The sequence below is a fragment of the Gopherus evgoodei genome, chromosome 4 (genome assembly GCF_007399415.2).
Source record: "Gopherus evgoodei ecotype Sinaloan lineage chromosome 4, rGopEvg1_v1.p, whole genome shotgun sequence".
In the NCBI taxonomy this organism is placed as follows: Eukaryota; Metazoa; Chordata; order Testudines; family Testudinidae; genus Gopherus; species Gopherus evgoodei.
The window spans coordinates 153,609,445-153,630,088 of NC_044325.1; the positions used below are offsets into that span (position 1 = coordinate 153,609,445).

The window sequence follows — 20,644 nt, forward strand, 5'->3', positions numbered from 1 at the left end:
TTACCAAAAAAAATTCTTCCTGTATATCATCCTTTTAAAGGCATCATTTACCTCCTTGTTTCTCAGGCTGTAGATCAGGGGGTTCAACATGGGGATCACAAGAGCATAAAACACAGAGGTAACTTTGTCTTGGTCCATCATGTAGCTAGAACTGGGTCTTAAATATATACATATCAGTGTCCCATAAAACATAGTGACAACTGTCAGGTGGGAGGCGCAGGTAGAAAAGGTTTTGCGTCTCCCCTTGGCAGAATGGATCCTGAGAATGGCCACAAGGATGCACATGTAGGAGATTAGGACACCCAGGAAAGTAGCTGTGACAATTATAGTAGAGAAAGTGAAAAGTACAAGGTCAGTGACATGGGTGTCAGAGCAGGACAGCTTCAGCATAGGGGGCACATCACAGAAGAAATGGTTGACAACATTGGAGCTGCAGAAGGAAAGACTGAATATAAATAGCGTTTGCACAACTGAATTCACAGAGCCACATACATATGTACCAGCCACCAACAGGACACAGTGTCTCTTGGACATAATGGCTCTGTATAGCAGAGGATTACAGATAGCTTTGAAGCGGTCATACGCAATCACAGCCAGGAGGCAACATTCGTTGGTCACAAAGAAACAGACGAAGAATAGTTGTGCCGCACACTCAATCAAAGGAATGGTTCTAGTCTCTGCTACAAAGGTCATTAGCAACCTGGGAGTTATGGCAGTGGAATAGCCAATGTCTACAATGGACATCTGGCTTAGGAAAAAGTACATGGGGGTATGAAGTCGGGTTTCGACCACGATTAACGCTATCATCTCAAGATTCCCTATCAGGCTGACCACATACATCACTAGGAACAACATAAAGAGGGGGATCTGTAGCTCTGGATGATCTGTGAATCCTACGAAAATGAACTCGGTCACTGTGGTGTGGTTTCTCTCTGCCATTTATTCCAGAAACACTCTCCTCTGCTGGTGAAAAAAAAAATAAAGATTACAATTAATCACAGGCCAATAAAGTAATGAATGCAGATCGCTCATAATCCCTGTAATTGTTCCTGTGAAACAGCGTATGAACATAATACATCAAAGGACACTCCTACAGAATGTTCTCTTTGTGTTCCTCACATGCTTTCCACTAGAGATAGGACATGTTCCAGCTACAGAAATATTGTGTACTCTGTGTTAGGGTGACTAGATGTCCCGATTTTATAGGGACAGTCCTGATTTTGGGGGCTTTTTCTTCTATAGGCTCCTATTACCCCCTATCCTCCTCCCGATTTTTCACACTTGCCCTCTGGTCACCCTACTCTGTGTTAAAATACATGAAACCATCCAGCGGGTCAAATCTTCTATAAAATAGGAGAGAGATAGATTGGGAGTGTTTAGTTTAGAAGGGAGGCAAATAATCTATCAATGTCTTCAAATAATCAGTGCTAGAGAGTTTATTCATTGTCATTGATTTTCTCTTCCTAATCCAAATGACCTCAAAGGGCACAAGGGATGCTCAGTGCCCCTTTTATATAGGTGCCTAAATATAGATTTGGTGTCCAATATGAGGCAGCCCCAGCGGAAACATTTGGTATCACTTTCTATGTAGCCTTAAAGTGTCCCTGTTCTATTGGAGTCAGTGTGTGTTTTACAGACATTCTTTGTAACCATGTGCATTATTTTTTCTCCATGTTACAAATCCTCCTAGAGGTAATAACACTTGGAGGTGGTGTAGACTGTAACTGATTCTATGATTACTTTTGACTTATAGATTCGCAGAACCTAGAAATGAAAAAATGCATCTCCCGGGGATAAATACTAAGTCAAGCTGTGGAACTCTTTGCCAGAGGAACTTGCGAAGGCCAAGGCTATAGTGGTGTTTAAAAAAGAACTAGATAAATACATGAAGGATTGGTCCATCAACAGCTATTAACCAGGATGGGCAGGGATGTGTCCCTAGCCGCTGTTTGCCAGAAGCTGGGAATGGGCTACAGGGGATGAATCACTTGATGGTTACCTGTTCTGTTCATTCCCTCTGGGACACCTGGCACTGGCCACTGTTGGAAGACAGGATACTGGTCTAGATGGACCTTTGGTCTGACCCAGTAGGGCCATTATATTTCTATGGAATTTCATTGCCACATGCACAAAGAGATGCTCAAAAGAGAATAATAATTACGTTTCTTACCAGTCATGGTGTAGGTGTACACTCAGTAAATTCCATTGTGGTTTGTATTTGCTGGAGGAAGATATGGGCTGGTTTGACTCCTCATTTACCAGTTGACTTCAGCTGAGCTACTCTACATTCACACTAGGGTGACTGAGATCAGAATCCGGCCAGTGACACGGTAACACAGTGTGAGATGTATGCTGATGGGAGCAAAGCATCTCATGTCCGTTTGTAATCTTTAGGATAGAAAGAAAATGAGCTGGAGATAATTTGGGAGTTTCCTAGTTACTGGAAAAACACAGGTCTCTGGATTCTGCATATTCCCTCTGTCTTTACATCTGTGCTGGACGAGTAAAAAGAAATGAAATTATTTTAGTAAATATAGGGAACATAGGAATTTCCATACCAGATCAGACAAATGATGCATTTAATTGAGTATTGTCTATGCATTGACAGTCTTTGCTGTGTGCTTCAGGTAAAGGGGCAAAGCCCTCACAGTAAGAAGTTATTCAATAACATGCCTATAGGTGTATTTTCACCCTACATCCCGGCAATTAGTGGCTGCTTTGTGTCCTGAAGCATGAAGGTTTACATCCCTTGCAAATGTCTGTACCATACCTAATGTAACTATGCTTAATATTTATGCTATGAATCAATCCCTCCTTCCCCCGCCCCCCAAAATAAAACAGAAAAAAAACTGCTCAAAAGACTTTAAGGTTGAAAAATTCCACAATTGAAAAACTGGGAAATGCCAGATTTGTGGGTGCCCATGCAACCTTAATTCTGCCCGCTTAGGTGTTTGCATTAGGATAGTCTTTAATTACATTATCACATGCTGTTTTTTCTTAGAACCACTGGATCCCTTCCTTATTCAGTGCATAGAACAGACTAACTTCTGAGTGACTGAGTAGACAACCTAAATGATGTTCTGTTAATGTAGTTTTGCATAAGTAATTTCCTGGGTTTTTAAAAAGGCAGAACTCAATTCTGTCACAACACCTCCATTCGGCATCCTCTTGGTTTGCGCCTGTAACCACCTGCCCTGCATTACAGACTTCTACAACTTGTGCTACAGGCCTTCCCAAGAGCAGGCAGTTTTCCTATAGATGACTGGGGAGATGTGTAGGATCTGTGAGGAGCCTGACCCAGTATTCTACCTCTCTCTCCCTCTGGGAAAGGTAGAGGAGAGCCTGCCCACATAAAATCCCCAGAGAAGAGAATGAACCACAGGGCAAGGTATGTAATGCAGAGGTGGCTCTCTCCTGCCCCACTCAACTCTGGTTGAGCAGGTCCAGAAGCAGTCACTATTCCAGGTGCAACATTGTCAACATCTGCTGCTTTTTTTGGTGGCAGCGCGGGCCCATCTGCTTAGAATACAGGTATTATATCAGCAGGAAGCTCAGCTTTTGCTCACATCTGAAGCAAGGAAGAGGTGACAGCGAATGTCAAAAGCTAAACCTGAATAGAATGTCATGGGGAAAAAAACAGCAAACAAAAAATGCTAGTCTCAAGTCTGAGGGCTTTTTCCCAATTGAATTTCCAAAACTTGCTGCAAACAATGGAGGTGTTTTAGCTTCTCAAAAACAAGAATGCAAGAACTGTTAGAATGGAAAGTGCTCGGTAATCTAATACAGAGAACATGACCAGATCCTTCAGTAGTAAATGCCAGATTCTTTTTTTGATTATTAAATATAGAGCTGATAAAGGTGCTTGATTGTGTAACCTAAGCTCACACTTCAGAGCTCTCTGTCATCCTCCAGAGGCTGGACCACACAGAGCCAACAAAACCAGGCATTTTAGATTCGGTAGTTCATTTTTTTTTGATCCCGAGGTCCTGGGCTTAATCCCCAGTGTCAATGACAGAACCAAGAATCTTGTGTTGCAAGTGATATTAAGCTGAGGGAGAAATATTATGTTCCTCCCCAGAACAGGCACACAACACGGTGTGTGACAGAAAGTTTCCTGAGGACTCTGTATCTGGTCCTCTTACTTGCTGGTGTGCATCAGCATTGCCTTGCAGACTGTCAGACAGTATTGTACACTGGAATCTTGAGTTGCCTTTAATTTATGCTGTATCCATTCTGTGTGTAAATAGAGAACTTCAGTTCTTCAAATTGTGAGTCCAGCACCACATCCTCTCTAAAGTTCTTGAGCAACAACCACAATTCATCATGCAAAAGGACACATCTGACACTAAATACATGAGATGGCAAAATAAGACATAAGAAGACAAGAGATTATATTTTATGGTTTTCTCTGTCTGCTAGTTATCTTACACTATTTGATCATTCTGCAAATAGATACCATCAACATAAGCCATCCTGTAGCATCATGTACAATTTTTCCCACTGTTTTATTCTGAAGCAGAAAAGCCAAAAATAAATATCAAGTTAAAACAGCTGAAAAGCTGATGACAGAGAATCTAATTTAAAGTCCAAAAGCAAAAGATTGAGAGAATATTTATTCCTACTCTGTCAAAACTGAGTAGATTAAGCCTACCTGTAGAGAAAGGTATGTTATTACGGATCCCAGTAGCATGATGTGTGGCTGACACAAGTGATTCTTATTTGGTTCAATTGCAACTAGGGACAAAATCCCTGAAGTAGCATGAACCTCAGAAGAGATAGTTAACTTGTCTTTTATGTCTCCTGGAGGTTGAGGATAATAATTCACAGAGTCCAAAGTGGAACAGCTCCAACAGGAGAGACTGAGGGAGAACCACACCAGAATATCCCATACTTCAGAGGCTAGAGTGCTCACAGGAGAGGTGGGAAACCCATGATCAAATCTCTACTCCTGTGAGGTGGAAGGGCCAGGCATCTCCATGCTCAGAAAGTAGCAGCGGTTTGCATACTCAGAGGCTGAAGCAGGCACAAAGAAGATTTTACTGCAAAAATGTAGGTGCCAAGTGAGTTTAGGCACCCATAGGGTTTGGCCTCAGCTGAGTGGGGATTTCAGGAATAGCAATGGGCCCTGGTTCTAGATTGAGATGCCTAAAGCGGCAATTAGACACCTAAATCCCTTTGTGAATCTAGCCCTCAGTACTTTGTGATTTAGGAGTACAGTTTCATCTCTGCCATGTGCCAACACTTAGATGCAGCCTACAGCTGGAGAGGAAGGGATAGCTCAATGATTTAAGCATTGGACTGCTAAACCCAGGATTGTGAGCTCAATCCTTGAGGGGGTCACATAGGGAATCTAGGGCAAAATCAGTACTAGGTGAAGGCAAGGGGCTGGACTCAATGACCTTTCAGGATCCCTTCCAGCTCCATGAGATCAGTACATCTCCATACATGATTTACAGGTATTGCTGTATCTGCTAGGGATGTGCTTGTCTACTAGTATAAGCATCAGCATGGATGAAGTTATACCTGTGTAAAGGTGCCATATACTGGAATAGGGCCATAGATTATAAGCCAAAGAAGACCATTGCAACAAAGCTAGTCTGACATCCTGTGTAATACAGGCCATAAATTTTTTTTTGAAAGTCTTGATTCAGGTGAACCCCCAATCTCTGTATCACCATGTCTTTACCAGGGATCATAGACTAGCCATTGCACCCCAAAGCTACCTATCACATTGTATTAGTGCTTTCTCCCTAGCATTAGCCTAGAATTAAACACCTTTACCCCGCTGTAACTGAGTCTATGCTACAGAGTAGAGCAGAGTGAAATTCAGCATTTCAATGCCATGGGGAATACTACTTTTCAACATTTGTTCGCATCCCAAATCAAGGAAAAAAGTTAATATATTAACATTTTGAATGGAATGGAAATTCTGAAAAATGTCCATTTTGAAGTGTCTAAATGTTTTGCTTTGAAATTTTTGAACAACATGAAACACATGGATATTCCAAAATTGAAATGCTTCATGTTGGTGTATTGACCTGATTTAAAATGCTGCTGCCTGCCTCACGTTGATGTTTATTTATCTGGAAAATTTCAGCGTGGTCTGCCATTTGAGACTGAAACTAGGGAAAAAGACATTGTTTTACCCACATTAAAAAAAAATCTTATGACTTTTCCTCTGAGAAACTCTGGTGACCCCAAGATTTGCAGCAGTGACTTGAAATTTGATAGGGAGGTGCCTTACACGAGTCTCATGAAAATCTGCCCAAGTTTGACCATTTAAAAATTGTTATTTCACACAGGATTTGCTAGAGCTTCCATTGATCTCTCAGTTTAATTCCCCCAAGGTTAACATCTCAACATCCCAGGGCTTCTGGGGGCTGAGCAGGATTTTCCCAGCAATTCCAGATCTGGGCTGTTGCAAGGTCTCAAACTGAGCACCCAAAATTAGCAGCAAGTTTTGACCTTAATTTCTCTGTGCCTCAATTCCCTACCTCACAGGGGTATTTTGAAAATAAATTCAGATACTACAGTGATGAACACCATGGAAAAGCACATGAGCAAAGTATGAATTCTGTCTTCAGAGCAAGGCTGGAAGAGTTTAAATAAGACCTGGTGTAGTAAGGCCCTGCAGGTCCATCTTGCCTCCTGCCAGGCTAACAAAGTTGTCCAGAAGCCCTGGTGTCCAGTAATCACTGGGGTCATTCACTTACAGGTTCTGTTCCTACGACCTTTTGGCCATACAAAGCTTAGGCTCTAGAGGAGCATATCTCTCTCTCTCTCTCTCTCTCTCTCTCTCTCTCTCTCTCTCTCTCTCTCTCTCTCTCTCTCTCTCTCTCTCTCCCCCCACCCCCTTAGCCTCCTCCTGCTTTGTCTTCCTACCTCCCAGCCATTTATATAGCCCCAGGCTAATTGATGGGTAACTGTCTCCCATTCATCAATTAGGTGCAGGTTTTTCTAGCCATCTCCAATCTGCTTCCCTTAAAGGAAGCTGGTGTGCCAAAGGGCTGAGTCAGCAGCTCTTGCCCAGCCCCCTGTCACACCTCGGCCCAGACACTGAATGATGAGGCTAAACCAAAATCCTGAACAGCTGCTCTCAAAGTGGGCCCTGTCCATTCTCTGCGCTCAAGCTGGCTGGGAACTTTTTAATAAAATGGATTTTCCACCAAAAATATGGATTTGCCAAATAGAAATCTTTTAGTTGGAATGTCTCAGTTTTGATTAAACATTTCTCAGGTTCAGGATGGAATTTCTGGTTAACCTCCAGAAACATAGAGAGAGCGACCCCAAAATAGCCAAATCCCAGCTATCAGGGCGCTCCTGGGATGTGGGAGACCCCTATTCAAGTCACTTCTCTGCCTAATTAAGAGCAGGAAAATAGATCTGTGTTTCCAATATCACAGGTGAATGCCCTAATGTCTGCCCTATTTTCTATTCTGTGGTGCCTCTCTATCTCTCCTGTTGGAGCTGTTCCACTTTGTATGAATAATAAAGGATCCATTGGGACACCGAGAGAAAATCTATCTTGATAGCCCAGTGGTTGTAAGCCTGATCTGGGATGTGAGAGACCCAGGTCCAAGTGCCTGATTTGGAACAGGGTCTTGAATCTGAGTCTCCCTGGTGTGACAGTATGAACCACGTGGGGGAACAAAACAACAACAAAGAAACCAAGCAGCTGACTCTAATTATCTACTCCTCCCAGTGGCTGTTGTGGGTAGGAGGAGTCTGGGGGCTATATAAGCCAGACTAAACTCATTCTAGAAAAGCCAAGTGCAGAGGCAATATGCAAGTAGATTGGAATTTGAAGGAGTGGAAAAAAAAACATAGCTTAAGAAAGGGGAAGTAGGAGTTGTGATCAGTGTGGGGGGAGATAGTGAGTTTGGGGAGAGTTGGGTATGGCCTGGGGACCAGTATCCCCAAGAAACTGTGGGTTTGCCCTCAGGGAAGAGAGCTACGGGAATGGTACTGCAGATAATGGACATGGATGATGACAAACTGTTGCACCCCTTTCTATAAATGTTACTACATTCTCTCCAGCATTCTTTCTCCCCCATCCTTTTCTGTGGTGGTGAAGTCATCCTGACTCACCAGGAAATTGCTTGGTGTCATTTTGAGTGGTGGTAGCTGGGGTTTAGCTGGAGGGCCAAGTCACATTAATGACTGTCAGCTGGTCTCCCTGGAGCTGTTGAAAATCCACCAGTTCATTCTTGTGGAAGTAAAGAAAGAACTGGCAGGGATTTGAAGGGGATTTCAGTGCAAACAGTCCCTTCTGTGAGCAAGAGTCAAGCTAGCTGTAACCCTAATAACGTGAGATTTGTAGAAGCAAGGATTGTGTGAGGCAAGTGGGAAAGAACTGTGTGAGAAGTTGTGATCTTTTGTTAGAAGATAAGTGTGGAATGTAGACTATAGTCTAAATCGATGTGGAAAAAAATAAGATATAAGCCCGACCTATATATAAACAAAATGCAGTTGTTGCACATTATTGTATGTAACAAAGGTATATATGCTTGCTGTAATTGTTTACCTGGAGAGAGACCTGTTTAGCTCTCTCTAGCAATTGCGTGCAGGGAGATAATAAAGTATTTGACTTGCTGCACCCAACTTGAGAGTGAGAACTCTGTTTTTCTATGACATCCCTCATCCTAGAAGAGTGCCCTAACCACTGAGCTACTGGCTATTCATAGGTCAGGCTTTTGTCTCTCATTTTCTATGAAGTTTTTCCAGAAGACCAGGTTTCATCCCAATGTAGAATGGGAAAATATTTTGAAAACTTGAATATATTCAGGGGACAGGACATTATTTTCCCACCTATGTCTAATCTGTACCCACTTACAATATTACCACTTACAATAATTATCCTTTAAAACAATTGTCAAAATTAGATTTTCAGACCACCACTACCACAGAGATTAAGGAATATGCAAGCTGAAATCACACCTTGGAATGGTGCATAGATATACCCAATGAGAAAAAAACAACTATTTTTAGAACCTGTTAGAGTTCTTATGTTAGCTATCACTTATAATCATAGAATCTCAGGAGCTCAGGAGGACCAATCCCCAACTAAATCATCCCAGCCAGGGCTTTGTCAAGCCTGACATCTAAGGAAGGAGATTTCACCACCTCCCTAGGTAACCCATTCCAGTGCTTCACCCCCCTCCTAGTGAAATAATGTTTCCTAATATCCAACCTAGACCTCCCCCACTGCAACTTGAGACCATTGCTCCTTGTTCTGTCATCTGCCACCGCTGAGAACAGTCTAGATCCATCCCCTTTGGACAATGCAGATGATTTTTAGGGAGAACTGATTAAACAACGTCAGGCTAACCACTGCATGGGCCTCTGACAAAATGCCAAGATGGAAACAGACCATCACCTAATATAGCATTGTTTTCATTCTCCAGTTGGTGGAGACTGAATTGTCTATAGAAGGTAGATCAAGAGCATCTCTTCTCCGGTTCATAACACAAGAACAGGAGAAAAATCAATCAAATTAAAAGTTAGGAAGTTCAAAATCAAGACAAGGAAGGTAATTTTCACAAAATGTATGATTTTTCTAGGGAACATATTGCCCCAAGAAGCAATTGTGGTCAAGAATGTAGTGAGGTTCAAAAAGGGATAGGCTATTTATATGCATATGCAGAATCTCAAGCGTTATAATTAAAGAAAATATTTTTGGGAGAGAGATTAAACCTCATGCTTAAAGGTTTAAGCTTCTAACTATTGGAGATTAGGAGGAGACCTAATGTTGGGGGCAGATTCACCCACATCTGCCTACTGTGAGGTTCTTACACTTTCCTTAGAAGCATCTGGTATAAGCCACTGTCAGACAGGCTATTGGACTAGATAAACCTTGTGTCTGGTCTGATCCTGTCTGGCAATCCCTGTGTTTCTGAGACAGAGGGGAACCGATAGCTTCTACAGGTTAGTTCAGTCATGGAACAATAGTCTGTCCCAGAACTTCCCCAAACTCTGCAGGGTTATGGCTGGGAAGCTGTGAACACAGGACAGTTCACACTTGCCCCTGGGGATAGATAATTTGATGTACATATGTAACTCTGACAGACCTCGGTAGGCAGGATCAAACCTAGGACCTCTGTAGCTTAGTGTAACCTTATTAATCCCCCTCTAAGTGGTCTTTCTCCGTGCCACCACATGAGACAGAACACCACACCCAGGAGGTGTGTGGGTTATATATCTACCTCAGGTTATGAGTTAAAGACATAACCTGCCAACTGGGTATAACAAGCCAGACCACTGCCCCAATAAGGGGCTTGTGCCCCTAAGTCATTTATGTGCTCTGGGAAATTCTATGAGCATAAGGGCCAGATCCTCTTCTTGTATAAATGTAGGAAGCCCCACTGACTTCAATGGAATGACGCCAATTATGACCAGTTATGTTTCCAATGACTTCAGCAGAGCTCCACCTATTTACTGAAGCTGGAGGTCTCACCCATTAGCACCAATGGAGCTAATGCTGATTGTCGCCTGCTGGGGATCAGGCCCTGTTGATTGCGATGTAGTGATGCTAGTTTACACCATCTGGAGCTGGAGCACCGTTGATTTCAGTGGAGCAAAGCTGATTTACACCCGCTGGAGATACAGCTACATCGATTTATGTGGCACTCCATCAAGTGACATTAGCTGGGGTTTCTGGCCCATTAACATCAGTGGAGTGATGCTGATTTACACTAGCTGAGAATCTGGCCATTTGTGTTTCACTTAACCATCAGTTTCAACACTGATTTATATTAACGTTACATTGATGTAAAACACTCTGAGGATTGCACTGTTCTTTTCCAGATTAAATAGGAGATTCTGGTTATTTCCCTAACATATTATTTTGGCTTTTTAATGGCAGATTTTGATACTCTTACCCATACTTTTTTAGCTGGTAGCCCTGTGGAAGTCAATGAGATCAATCTCAGAGTAAGAGGCCATTCAGTGTAAGGACATCAGAATCGAGCCTATAGTTTCGAGATGCCCTAACATATTGTTATGTATCAGATAAAGCCCCTTCTTGTCTTTTCCGTGTGCATTACAATTCTTCTTTGTTTATTTGTAACCTAAGCTGATCTTGCTCTACTTGCACTAAGTAGTACTTGATTTCATTGAGGCTACAGGTATGAGTAAGTACTAGTCAATGTGAGTGAGGATCACAGACACATACCTGCAGTGACCTGGTTTGGTTTGTCATGGCTTTGGACACAAGGGCCAAATGTAGCCCTGGCATAAAAGAATGATGCCAGAGATGAATTTGGCCTGAAAGTGAAGATATTGAAAGTGGAAAAAAAGGGAAAGAGTAAATGCTATTGTCCAGCACTGGTTATGCTAGTAATGTTCTCATAATTCCTCAAAGTTAGGAGAACTTTGTCAAAAGCATTTATTATTATCGATTATAATAAGCTGCTGTGGGCCTCATTAAAACATTTTTTGAGCAATTCTGTTGTTATCTAATTAGGCAAGAAAACGTATTGGGAATAGTTCGGAAAACAACATATGATTCATTACACAGAAATAATGTCAGTATTAACACTTGCTCTGCCAGAGTAATGAATAAGTAAACATATTTGTAGTTTAACTGAAGTTAAGAAATTAGCCAAGACAGTTTGTATGGGGGCACCTTCTCCTGGAGAACAGCTGGGTTTAAAAAAATAGCTGCCCCTTCTCATTAAAATCAATCTGAAAAAACTATACCAGCCCCCTTGTCATTTATTAAGGGCCCGATCATTGACCATTAGACTCAATGGAGTCTTTCTATGGACTTTCCAGTACCATAGATCCCAGTCCTGGGCATTCTTATGCGAGTGCTTCAATTTATGCATGTGAGTAATCCCTTTGACATCAATTGGACTACTCGCATGAGTAAAATTAAGCACATGCACATGTTTGCAGGATTAGGGAACTTGGAAAGCACAAGAAAGGTGCTCAACACAAATGCTTCAAAGACAACCGAAAACAAAATCTCAACTCACGCAACATGAATACAGAACAGTTTGAAGACACAGCCAAGGAAAGACCGGAAAGGACAGCAACTATCAAACAGTTTGAGAAAGACACACAAGAAAAACTGATTGAAAAAACGGTCAAGCATCAGGCCAAGTCTTCAGTGGGAGCCTGCGTATCTCTAAGTGACATCCATTTAGAATCTTGCTCCTCACAGATCGGGCTTTACAGCCACAAGGGAGCATACGAGATGCCATGACACCACTGCTGGATACAATGGATGGCCATACATTCTCCCCCCAGATGTATTCAATGCTCATGTCTGATGTTCACAGAATTTTGGGTTAGAGATTTTTAAGACGTTTCAGCTAGATCCATAAAGGTACATTAGCTAACTAATTGCCATTTGAGACATATCAGTCCAACATTTAGGTGCTACTGAGGCTCAAAGGTTCAAAAAGGTTGTTGGATACCTAGTTCTCAGAGATGCTCATTGGGAGCTGAGTGCTTAACTAACCTTTGTGCTTTTGGAATATTCCTCCTTTGGCTGTGTCTACACTTCCATGCATAGTTGGATAGTTGACTCTGTACATGTTCCTGCATATTCCTCAGATCCGCATGTAGTGTCCACATACACTGTGCTGGAGAGAGGTCAAAACCTGTGTAGATGCATAGACCTGCATCCACACTGCCACTTTTGTTATGCCAGAGCAGCACTACCACTTCAGAGCCAGTATCCCAGGTTCTGTGCCTCATAGGAGACACTCTAGGAACTGCCTTTCTGAGTCCAGTTGCTACAGCCCATCCCTTTTACACATTTGCCCAGGGCAGTACCAGCTCATCTCTCCCTCTGGCCACACGAGGTGGAAGACATGGAAGGATGGTGGTTCTGCTCCTGCTCCTGTTCCTTGTTAGCAGGCTTTCCCTTCACCCTCTCACTCCCCTGAAGAAGACCAGAAGTCCGAAGTGCTGCTAATGCAATGTTTATTGGGGTTAGTTTCCAGCAAACGTGTCCCATAACTCTGAGTCACAGAGCCTTGTTTCCCAGCATTCTCCACTTCCTCAGTAAGCACAATTATATCTGAAATGCATGCGCACAGTCCCACTCCTTACAAATTACCGTCATGTTCCATTTCAGAGGGTCATGGGTCTGGGGTCTTCATCCCACTCCTTCTGTGCCCCATGAAAGGGGTAAGGAGAGAGGTTGTGCTATGGTCAGGGGCAGGCATTTATCCGGCCTTTTAGTGTTTTACCTTCCCTCAATCCCCCTTTGCCCCTCCCGACTGGTTGCTTGACCTTGCCTTGAGATAGGAGTTGATATCGTCTTCAATTGTGTGCTCATATTGTCATAAACAGATAGCTAAGGGTTAATGTTCTTTTACCTGGAAAGGAGTAAGCTGAAACACCTCACCAGAGGACCAATCAGGAAACAAGACTTTTTCAAATCTGGGTGGAGGGAAGTTTGTCTGTGGGTCCTTTGTTCTTTGGTCTTCTGCCTGTCTCTCTCTCGGCTATGAGAGGATTTCTGTCTCTTGTTTTCTAATCTTCTGTTTCCAAGTTGTAAGTACAAATATAATCAGCCAGTAAGGTTTATATGGTTTTCTTTTGTATTTACATGTGTGTAGTTGCTGGAATGTTTTGAATTGTATTCTTTTTGAATAAGGCTGTTTATACATATTTCTTTTAAGCAATTGACCCTGTATTTGTCACCTTAATACAGAGAGACCATTTTTATGTATTTTTTCTTTCTTTTTATATAAAGCTTTCTTTTAAGACCTGTTGGAGTTTTTTTTTTAGTAGGGAACTCCAGAGAATTGAGTCTGTGCTTACCAGGGAATTGGTGGGAGGAAGAAGTCAGGGGGAAATCTGTGTGTGTTAGATTTACTAGCCTGAATTTGCATTCCCTCTGGGTGAAGAGGGAAGCACTTCTGTTTCCAGGATTGGAAATAGGGAGGGTGGAATTCCTCTGTTTAGATTCACGGAGCTTGCTTCTGTGTATCTCTCCAGGAACCCAGGGAGGGAACACCTGGAGGGGGGAAGGGAAATGGTTTATTCCCCTTTGTTGTGAGACTCAAGGGATTTGGGTCTTGGGGTCCCCAGGGAAGGTTTTGGGGGGGACCAGAGTGCCCCAAAACACTCTAATTTTTTGGGTGGTGGCAGCTTTACCAGGTCCAAGCTGGTAACTAAGCTTGGAGGTTTTCATGCTAACCCCCATATTTTGGACGCTAAGGTCCAAATCTGGGAATAGGTTATGACACATATATTATGCTCCCACCATGCCCAGTAACACTTATACTGCTCTTATCTGTTCCTATTATACTAACAAACCCATCTGGCTTAGGCAAAAGCAGCATACATGGTGTCTGCCTTTGTCCTTAGTAAGGGTCCCTTTATTCACACATATTAGTAAGAATGTGTGTGTGTGTGTGTGTGTGTGTGTGTGTGTGTGTGTGTGTGTGTGTGTACAAATCAAACAGACAAGCAAAACTTAAAATACTATCTCAGGTGAAAATACAAGCCAGGATCCTACATTGGCACTAGCATGCCTAACACTCCTTCCTGAGGGACAAGTGTTCATGTGGTGGGGTGTGCAATTGGCAAGCTGCTGGATGGAATCTGGACAGAACTTTCTCACATGATGATGACGATGGCTGACCATGATGGGTGACTGACAATCTCCTCTGGCGCCATGGAACAGATATGGTGACTGACAGTATTGACAAGGTGTGCCCATGGATGGACCCCCACTTCTGGCCCAGGAGAACCAGCATGGTGTCGTGAGAGTGCATGATTTTGGAAAACTGGGATGACAAACAGTGGCTTCAGAACTTCATAACAAGGAAAAAGACCTCCTTGGGGCTGTGTGTGATGAGATGATCCCAACCCTCCAATGCCACAAGCCTCGATTTAGGAAAGCCATGCCAGTGCCAAAGAGAATAGTTATTGCCCTGAGGAAGCTGGTGATACCTGACCAGCTCAGACAACTTTTTCAGTTCTGAGGAAGGACTGGAGGCTAATAATGGTGTTTTTTTAAATAAATATTTACAGTGCCCCAAGGGGGTGTTGGGAAAGGGGTTTGGTTCCTTCAAGGGCCTGAGGAAGAGCTCTGTGTACACTCAGAAGCTGGTCTCTCTCTCACCAACAGAAGTCGGTCCAATAAAAGATATTACCTCACCCACCTTGTCTCCCTCTCAAGTTGAGAACTGGAAGCCTGCAAGGTGTATGAGCACTTTACATTCAGAAGTGAAAGATCAGTTATTGGCTTGGCTCTACTTATATGAGTAGTATAAGGGCCCTACCATCAATCAAACCCTAACCCTAACCCCGCCCTAACCCCGCCCCTTGACCCCTATAGTCCCTCCCACCTGTCACCAGAAGTCCCACCCTATGGGGGGTATTACTTCCGGGGTCAAGATGGCCACATGACCGGAAGCAAAGTTCTTAAAGGCTTCTAGAAAGGCATCATAGAGCTGCTGAAAATTTTTCAGAAAAAGAAACAGTGTAAGTACCCCAGCTGATTGTTTTTAATTTACACACCCCCCCCCACCCCAGGTTCCTAGCCTCATTACCCACTCCCTTCTCTACCGCCATTTCTTAATCGTTCATTTACCTGAGCACCATCTTTTCCGTTTGCCTTGTCCACTGGTGACTGTCCCGAGCAGTGATCTGATGGGATGGACAAAGAGAGGCCATCAGGCTCCTCAGGGTGCCTCACGAGGGTTTCGTGGTTGGGTTCAGATGTATCCATCAACTGGTGAGCCAAAGGGCTCCCCTCAGTCATTCCCTCCTCCTCCTCAGAACTGTCGCTGGTGTAGTGCCTGCACCACATAAGTATGGTGCTCGGGTCTAAAACAAAGTCCAAAGTTCTAACGGGGGTGGTAAAGGAGTCCATGTTTCCTCTTAGTAGCCTTTCCACGCTTTCTAAAACACGTGTCCTTGGTAAGGAATGGCCTCCTCTGTTTGGCGCTGGTACTTATGGGGTATTGGTGCTGCACTCGGGTTGGTGGAGGGCCTTGGGAGGAGTTCTTAGAGGGGTCACCCCGATTGGTCAAAATCTCCTCTCGGGGTGGTCCTTTCGGGAGGAAACCCCTCTTGATTGGTAGAGGGTGGTGGGAGGAGTTCTTAGAGGGGGGTCACATGACCCACTTTGCTTCCAGTCATGTGGCCATCTTGATCCCGGAAGTAATACCCCCATAGGGTGGGACTTCTGGTGACAGGTGGGAGGGACTATAGGGGTCAAGGGGAGGGGTTAGGGCGGGGTTAGGGTTTGATTGATGGTAGGGCCCATATACTACTTGTATGGCCCCATGACCAGAGTATCTCAGAAGATTTAATATATTTATCCTCACAACATCCTTGTGCTGCCCAGTGCAGCAGTTTGGGAGCTGACCTTGTTTGTGAAGATAGAGGCAAAAAAAGCACTGAGTACATTAGCTTTTTCCACATCCTCTGTCACTAGGTTGCCTCCCTCATTCAGTAAGGGGCTCACACTTTCCTTGACATTTTTCTTGTTGCTAACATACCTGAAGAAACTCTTCTTGTTACTTTTAACATCTCTTGCTAGCTGCAACTCTAAGTGTGATTTGGCCTTCCTGATTTCACTCCTCCATGTCTGAGTAATATTTTTATATTCCTCCCTGGTCATTTGTCCCATCTTCCACTTCTTGTAAGCTTCTTTTTTTGCATTTAAGATAAGCAAGGATTTCACTGTTAAGCCAAGCTGGTCACCTGCCATATTCACTATGCTTTCTGCATATCAGGATGTTTTTTTCCTGCAACCTCAATAAGGATTCTTTAAATTACAGCCAGCTTTCCTGGACTCATGGAGTACAGTGCTGTGCTGTGGATGCAAAGGTCTTGAGTTCAAATGCTGCTGGATGAGCCATGTTAGCAGTTGTTAAAAGGAAAACCACCACTGAGGCACCCTCCCTGCAGCACAGCACCCCCTAGTGGTACACTGGGGTCAGCACTGACTGAGAGAGGAGAAAGAGTAATCCCTACTGAGCCTCCTACAGCACAGCGTCCCCTAGGGGCCAGCACTGACCGTGTGGAAGAACATCCACTACTTAGCCCTCCCCACAGCACCTCCTAGTGCAGGATTAGGCTCAACTCCCCGTACTTCTAACAGGATCCAAATGCTCCTTAGGGTCACTCATCCAAGTCTTGCAGCCATTTAGCTGATGAGACAGACCCACCATTTTAGATGCTGTAAGAGGAGAGCACCACAACTGGGGCTTTCACCAGAGCCCAACCAAATCTCTGGCACACCATTGAACCTGCCAGCTGAAAAGATCAAGGAAAACACCCACACAGCTGATGGACGAGTTCTCTGTATTAAAGAGAGGCAATTGTTTTATTGACCAAAAATATGGAATGCAATATCCTGGCCAGTTGGTATGACTCTGAAAAGGCTCCGGGTTTCCTTGGCCATCGGGAGCTGGTAGAGCAGCAGGGCACGGTCTTCATTCCAGTGTTAACCATCTCTTTCACTGCGCCACGTCAGCTGCGAAGCCTTCGGCGCAGAACTCAATGTTATCGTAGGACTATCTTGTCTCCTGGGGACAAGGGAGTGAGTCAGAGACAGCTGCATAAAGGAACGGGGTTCAGGTGGCTTTTATGCTACTTGATCTGCAAGTTCTCTAGTGTCTTTCACCCCAAGGATCTCCAAGTGACTAACCCTAGGGGTCCTCATGTACCTTTGGGTCTCCATCCCTTGAACTTGCCATCTGCTGACATCACAATGATTAAAAAGGAGGTTGGTGTCTTTATCCCCATCTAAAGATGGGGTGATTGTGGCACAGAAGGTAGAAGTGGTTTTCCCAAGGTGACCCCTCAAGGCAGCAGCAAAGCTGGGAATAGAGCCTGAGCCCTCATCCTCTGCAGGATCCATTAGGCCACACTAGCCTATTGTATTGCTAAGCCCTAGAGACCAGGATGCCAGTCTATTTATCTCTCTGCTCTTCAGCCATATCTTGCTGTTAAATATGGGTTGGGATGAAGTGGGAAGTTTTGGTAATATTTTTTAAGAAGCCAATGTGTGCCTTAGTTTTCCCTCTCTGCTGTGTCTGGCCTCAGGGCTGACCTGAGTTAAGGGTTACCGTATTTCAATTTTCAAAAAGGGAAACTGAGGGAGGAAGGTGGAGGTGGGTATAGTTGGGGGTACTGGAGGGGGGACCTATGGTGGCGGTACTCACTGGAGGAGGGGGTGTCGCTCTGTGTCATGGGGGCAGGATGGCTGGCGCAAGTCCAGGATGCAGTGACAGCCACCAGTTAGCACCTCCTTGCGGGACCCCCACCCCGGGGCTGGGAGCCAGGGCCTGGGTGGGCACTACCAGGCAGCTGTGGTTGCACCAATCAGCTGCAGATGCAGGGGTGGGACCAATCATGAAGCTGACCAACTGGGGCTGTTGCTGAGCTCCAGCATCTGCTCTGCAAAACACCTGGACATTTCCTGTTATCTCAAAAATCTGCCCAGACAGAGGAAGGAGCCTCAAAGGCAATGTGCAGGAAAACCGGGACGTCTGCTCACCCTACCTGAGTCTCCAGCCCTGGACGAACCTGGCCTATATTCCATGAGAACATGAGAAAAAGCAAAGGCCAGATTCCTCAAGGTACAGCCTGTGAGACGTAACTTTACTCCTTAGAGAATTACTGTAGGTGCAGTAAGTATGTTAGAAATACTGGAGAACTGATAACCGTTGATTATAGATCTGGGTCATTCATGGTGAATTAATAAACTGGTTGGTTAAGAATAACCCAGTGTCCTCGTTTGAGACATTCTGACCGGGGTCAAAGTATACCTGAGAAGGACCCATCTTTAAAATCAGAAAGCCAGCTCTGCTGGGATGCAGTAAAAACGGGTGAACCGAATTAAATTCCAGCCCCAAACTGGCTATAATGTTCCTCCAATAGGAAAGTCTAGTTTGTTAGATTTTCAGATGAAATCTAACCAGCACTTTGACAAATTAAAAAAATTGACTGCTCCCCCTCCCCTATTCACACTTACACATCTCCCTGCTACCCTAGACCAGACCCACTGCGGGCCCTGGTCTCGGTCAGGGTCTGTGCAGCACCAGGAACAGTGGGTAGTATAAGGACCCTACCATCAATCAAACCCTAACCCTAACCCCGCCCTAACCCCGCCCCTTGACCCCTATAGTCCCTCCCACCTGTCACCAGAAGTCCCACCCTATGGGGGGTATTACTTCCGGGGTCAAGATGGCCACATGACCGGAAGCAAAGTTCTTAAAGTCTTCTAGAAAGGCATCATAGAGCTGCTGAAAAATTTTCAGAAAAATAAACAGTGTAAGTACCCCAGCTGCTTGTTTTTAATTTACACAACTCCCCCCCCCCCCGCCCAAGGTTCCTAGCCTCATTACCCACTCCCTTCTCTACCACCATTTCTTAATCGTTCATTTACCTGAGCGCCATCTTTTCCGTTTGCCTTGTCCACTGGTGACTGTCCCGAGCAGTGATCTGAGGGGATGGACAAAGAGAGGCCATCAGGCTCCTCAGGGTGCCTCACGAGGGTTTCGTGGTTGGGTTCAGATGTATCCATCAACTGGTGGGCCAAAGGGCTCCCCTCAGTCATTCCCTCCTCCTCCTCAGAACTGTGGCTGGTGTAGTGCCTGCGCCACATAAGTATGGTGCTCGGGTCTAAACCAAAGTCCAAAGTTCTAACGGGGGTGGTAAAGGAGTCCATGTTTCCTCTCAGTAGCCTTTCCACGCTTTCTAAAACACGTGTCCTTGGTAAGGAATGGCCTCCTCTGTTCGGCGCTGGTATTTATGGGGTATTGGTGCTGCACTCGGGTTGGCGGAGGGCCTTGGGAGGAGTTCTTAGAGGGGTCACCCCGATTGGTCAAAATCTCCTCTCGGGGTGGTCCTTTCGGGAGGAAACCCCTCTTGATTGGTAGAGGGTGGTGGGAGGAGTTCTTAGAGGGGGGGTCACATGACCCACTTTGCTTCCAGTCATGTGGCCATCTTGATCCCGGAAGTAATACCCCCATAGGGTGGGACTTCTGGTGACAGGTGGGAGGGACTATAGGGGTCAAGGGGAGGGGTTAGGGCGGGGTTAGGGTTTGATTGATGGTAGGGCCCATATACTACTTGTATGGCCCCATGACCAGAGTATCTCAGAAGTTTTAATATATTAATCCTCACAACATCCTTGTGCTGCCCAGTGCAGCAGTTTGGGAGCTGACCTTGTTTGTGAAGATAGAGGCAAAAAAAGCACTGAGTACATTAGCTTTTTCCACATCTTCTGTCACTAGGTTGCCTCCCTCATTCAGTAAGGGGCCCACACTTTCCTTGACATTTTTCTTGTTGCTAACATACCTGAAGAAACTCTTCTTGTTACTTTTAACATCTCTTGCTAGCTGCAACTCTAAGTGTGATTTGGCCTTCCTGATTTCACTCCTCCATGTCTGATTAATATTTTTATATTCCGCCCTGGTCATTTGTCCAATCTTCCACTTCTTGTAAGCTTCTCTTTTTGCATTTAAGATAAGCAAGGATTTCACTGTTAAGCCAAGCTGGTCACCTGCCATATTCACTATGCTTTCTGCATATCAGGATGTTTTTTTCCTGCAACCTCAATAAGGATTCTTTAAAATACAGCCAGCTTTCCTGGACTGATGGAGTACAGTGCTGTGCTGTGGATGCAAAGGTCTTGAGTTCAAAAGCTGCTGGATGAGCCATG

General features: G+C 44.5%; 1 protein-coding gene across 1 annotated transcript; it reads right to left on the reverse strand.

The window, feature by feature from the left end:
• Positions 1–939, reverse strand: LOC115651455 (olfactory receptor 1019-like). The gene has a single exon (XM_030562532.1). The coding sequence runs from the start codon at positions 937–939 to the stop codon at positions 1–3; it is 939 nt and encodes a 312-aa protein (XP_030418392.1).
• Positions 940–20,644: the final 19,705 nt, after the last annotated feature.

Excerpts from the sequence above, each read along its gene's own strand:
- LOC115651455 (XM_030562532.1), bottom strand. The coding sequence starts at position 939 with ATGGCAGAGAGAAACCACACCACAGTGACCGAGTTCATTTTCGTAGGA.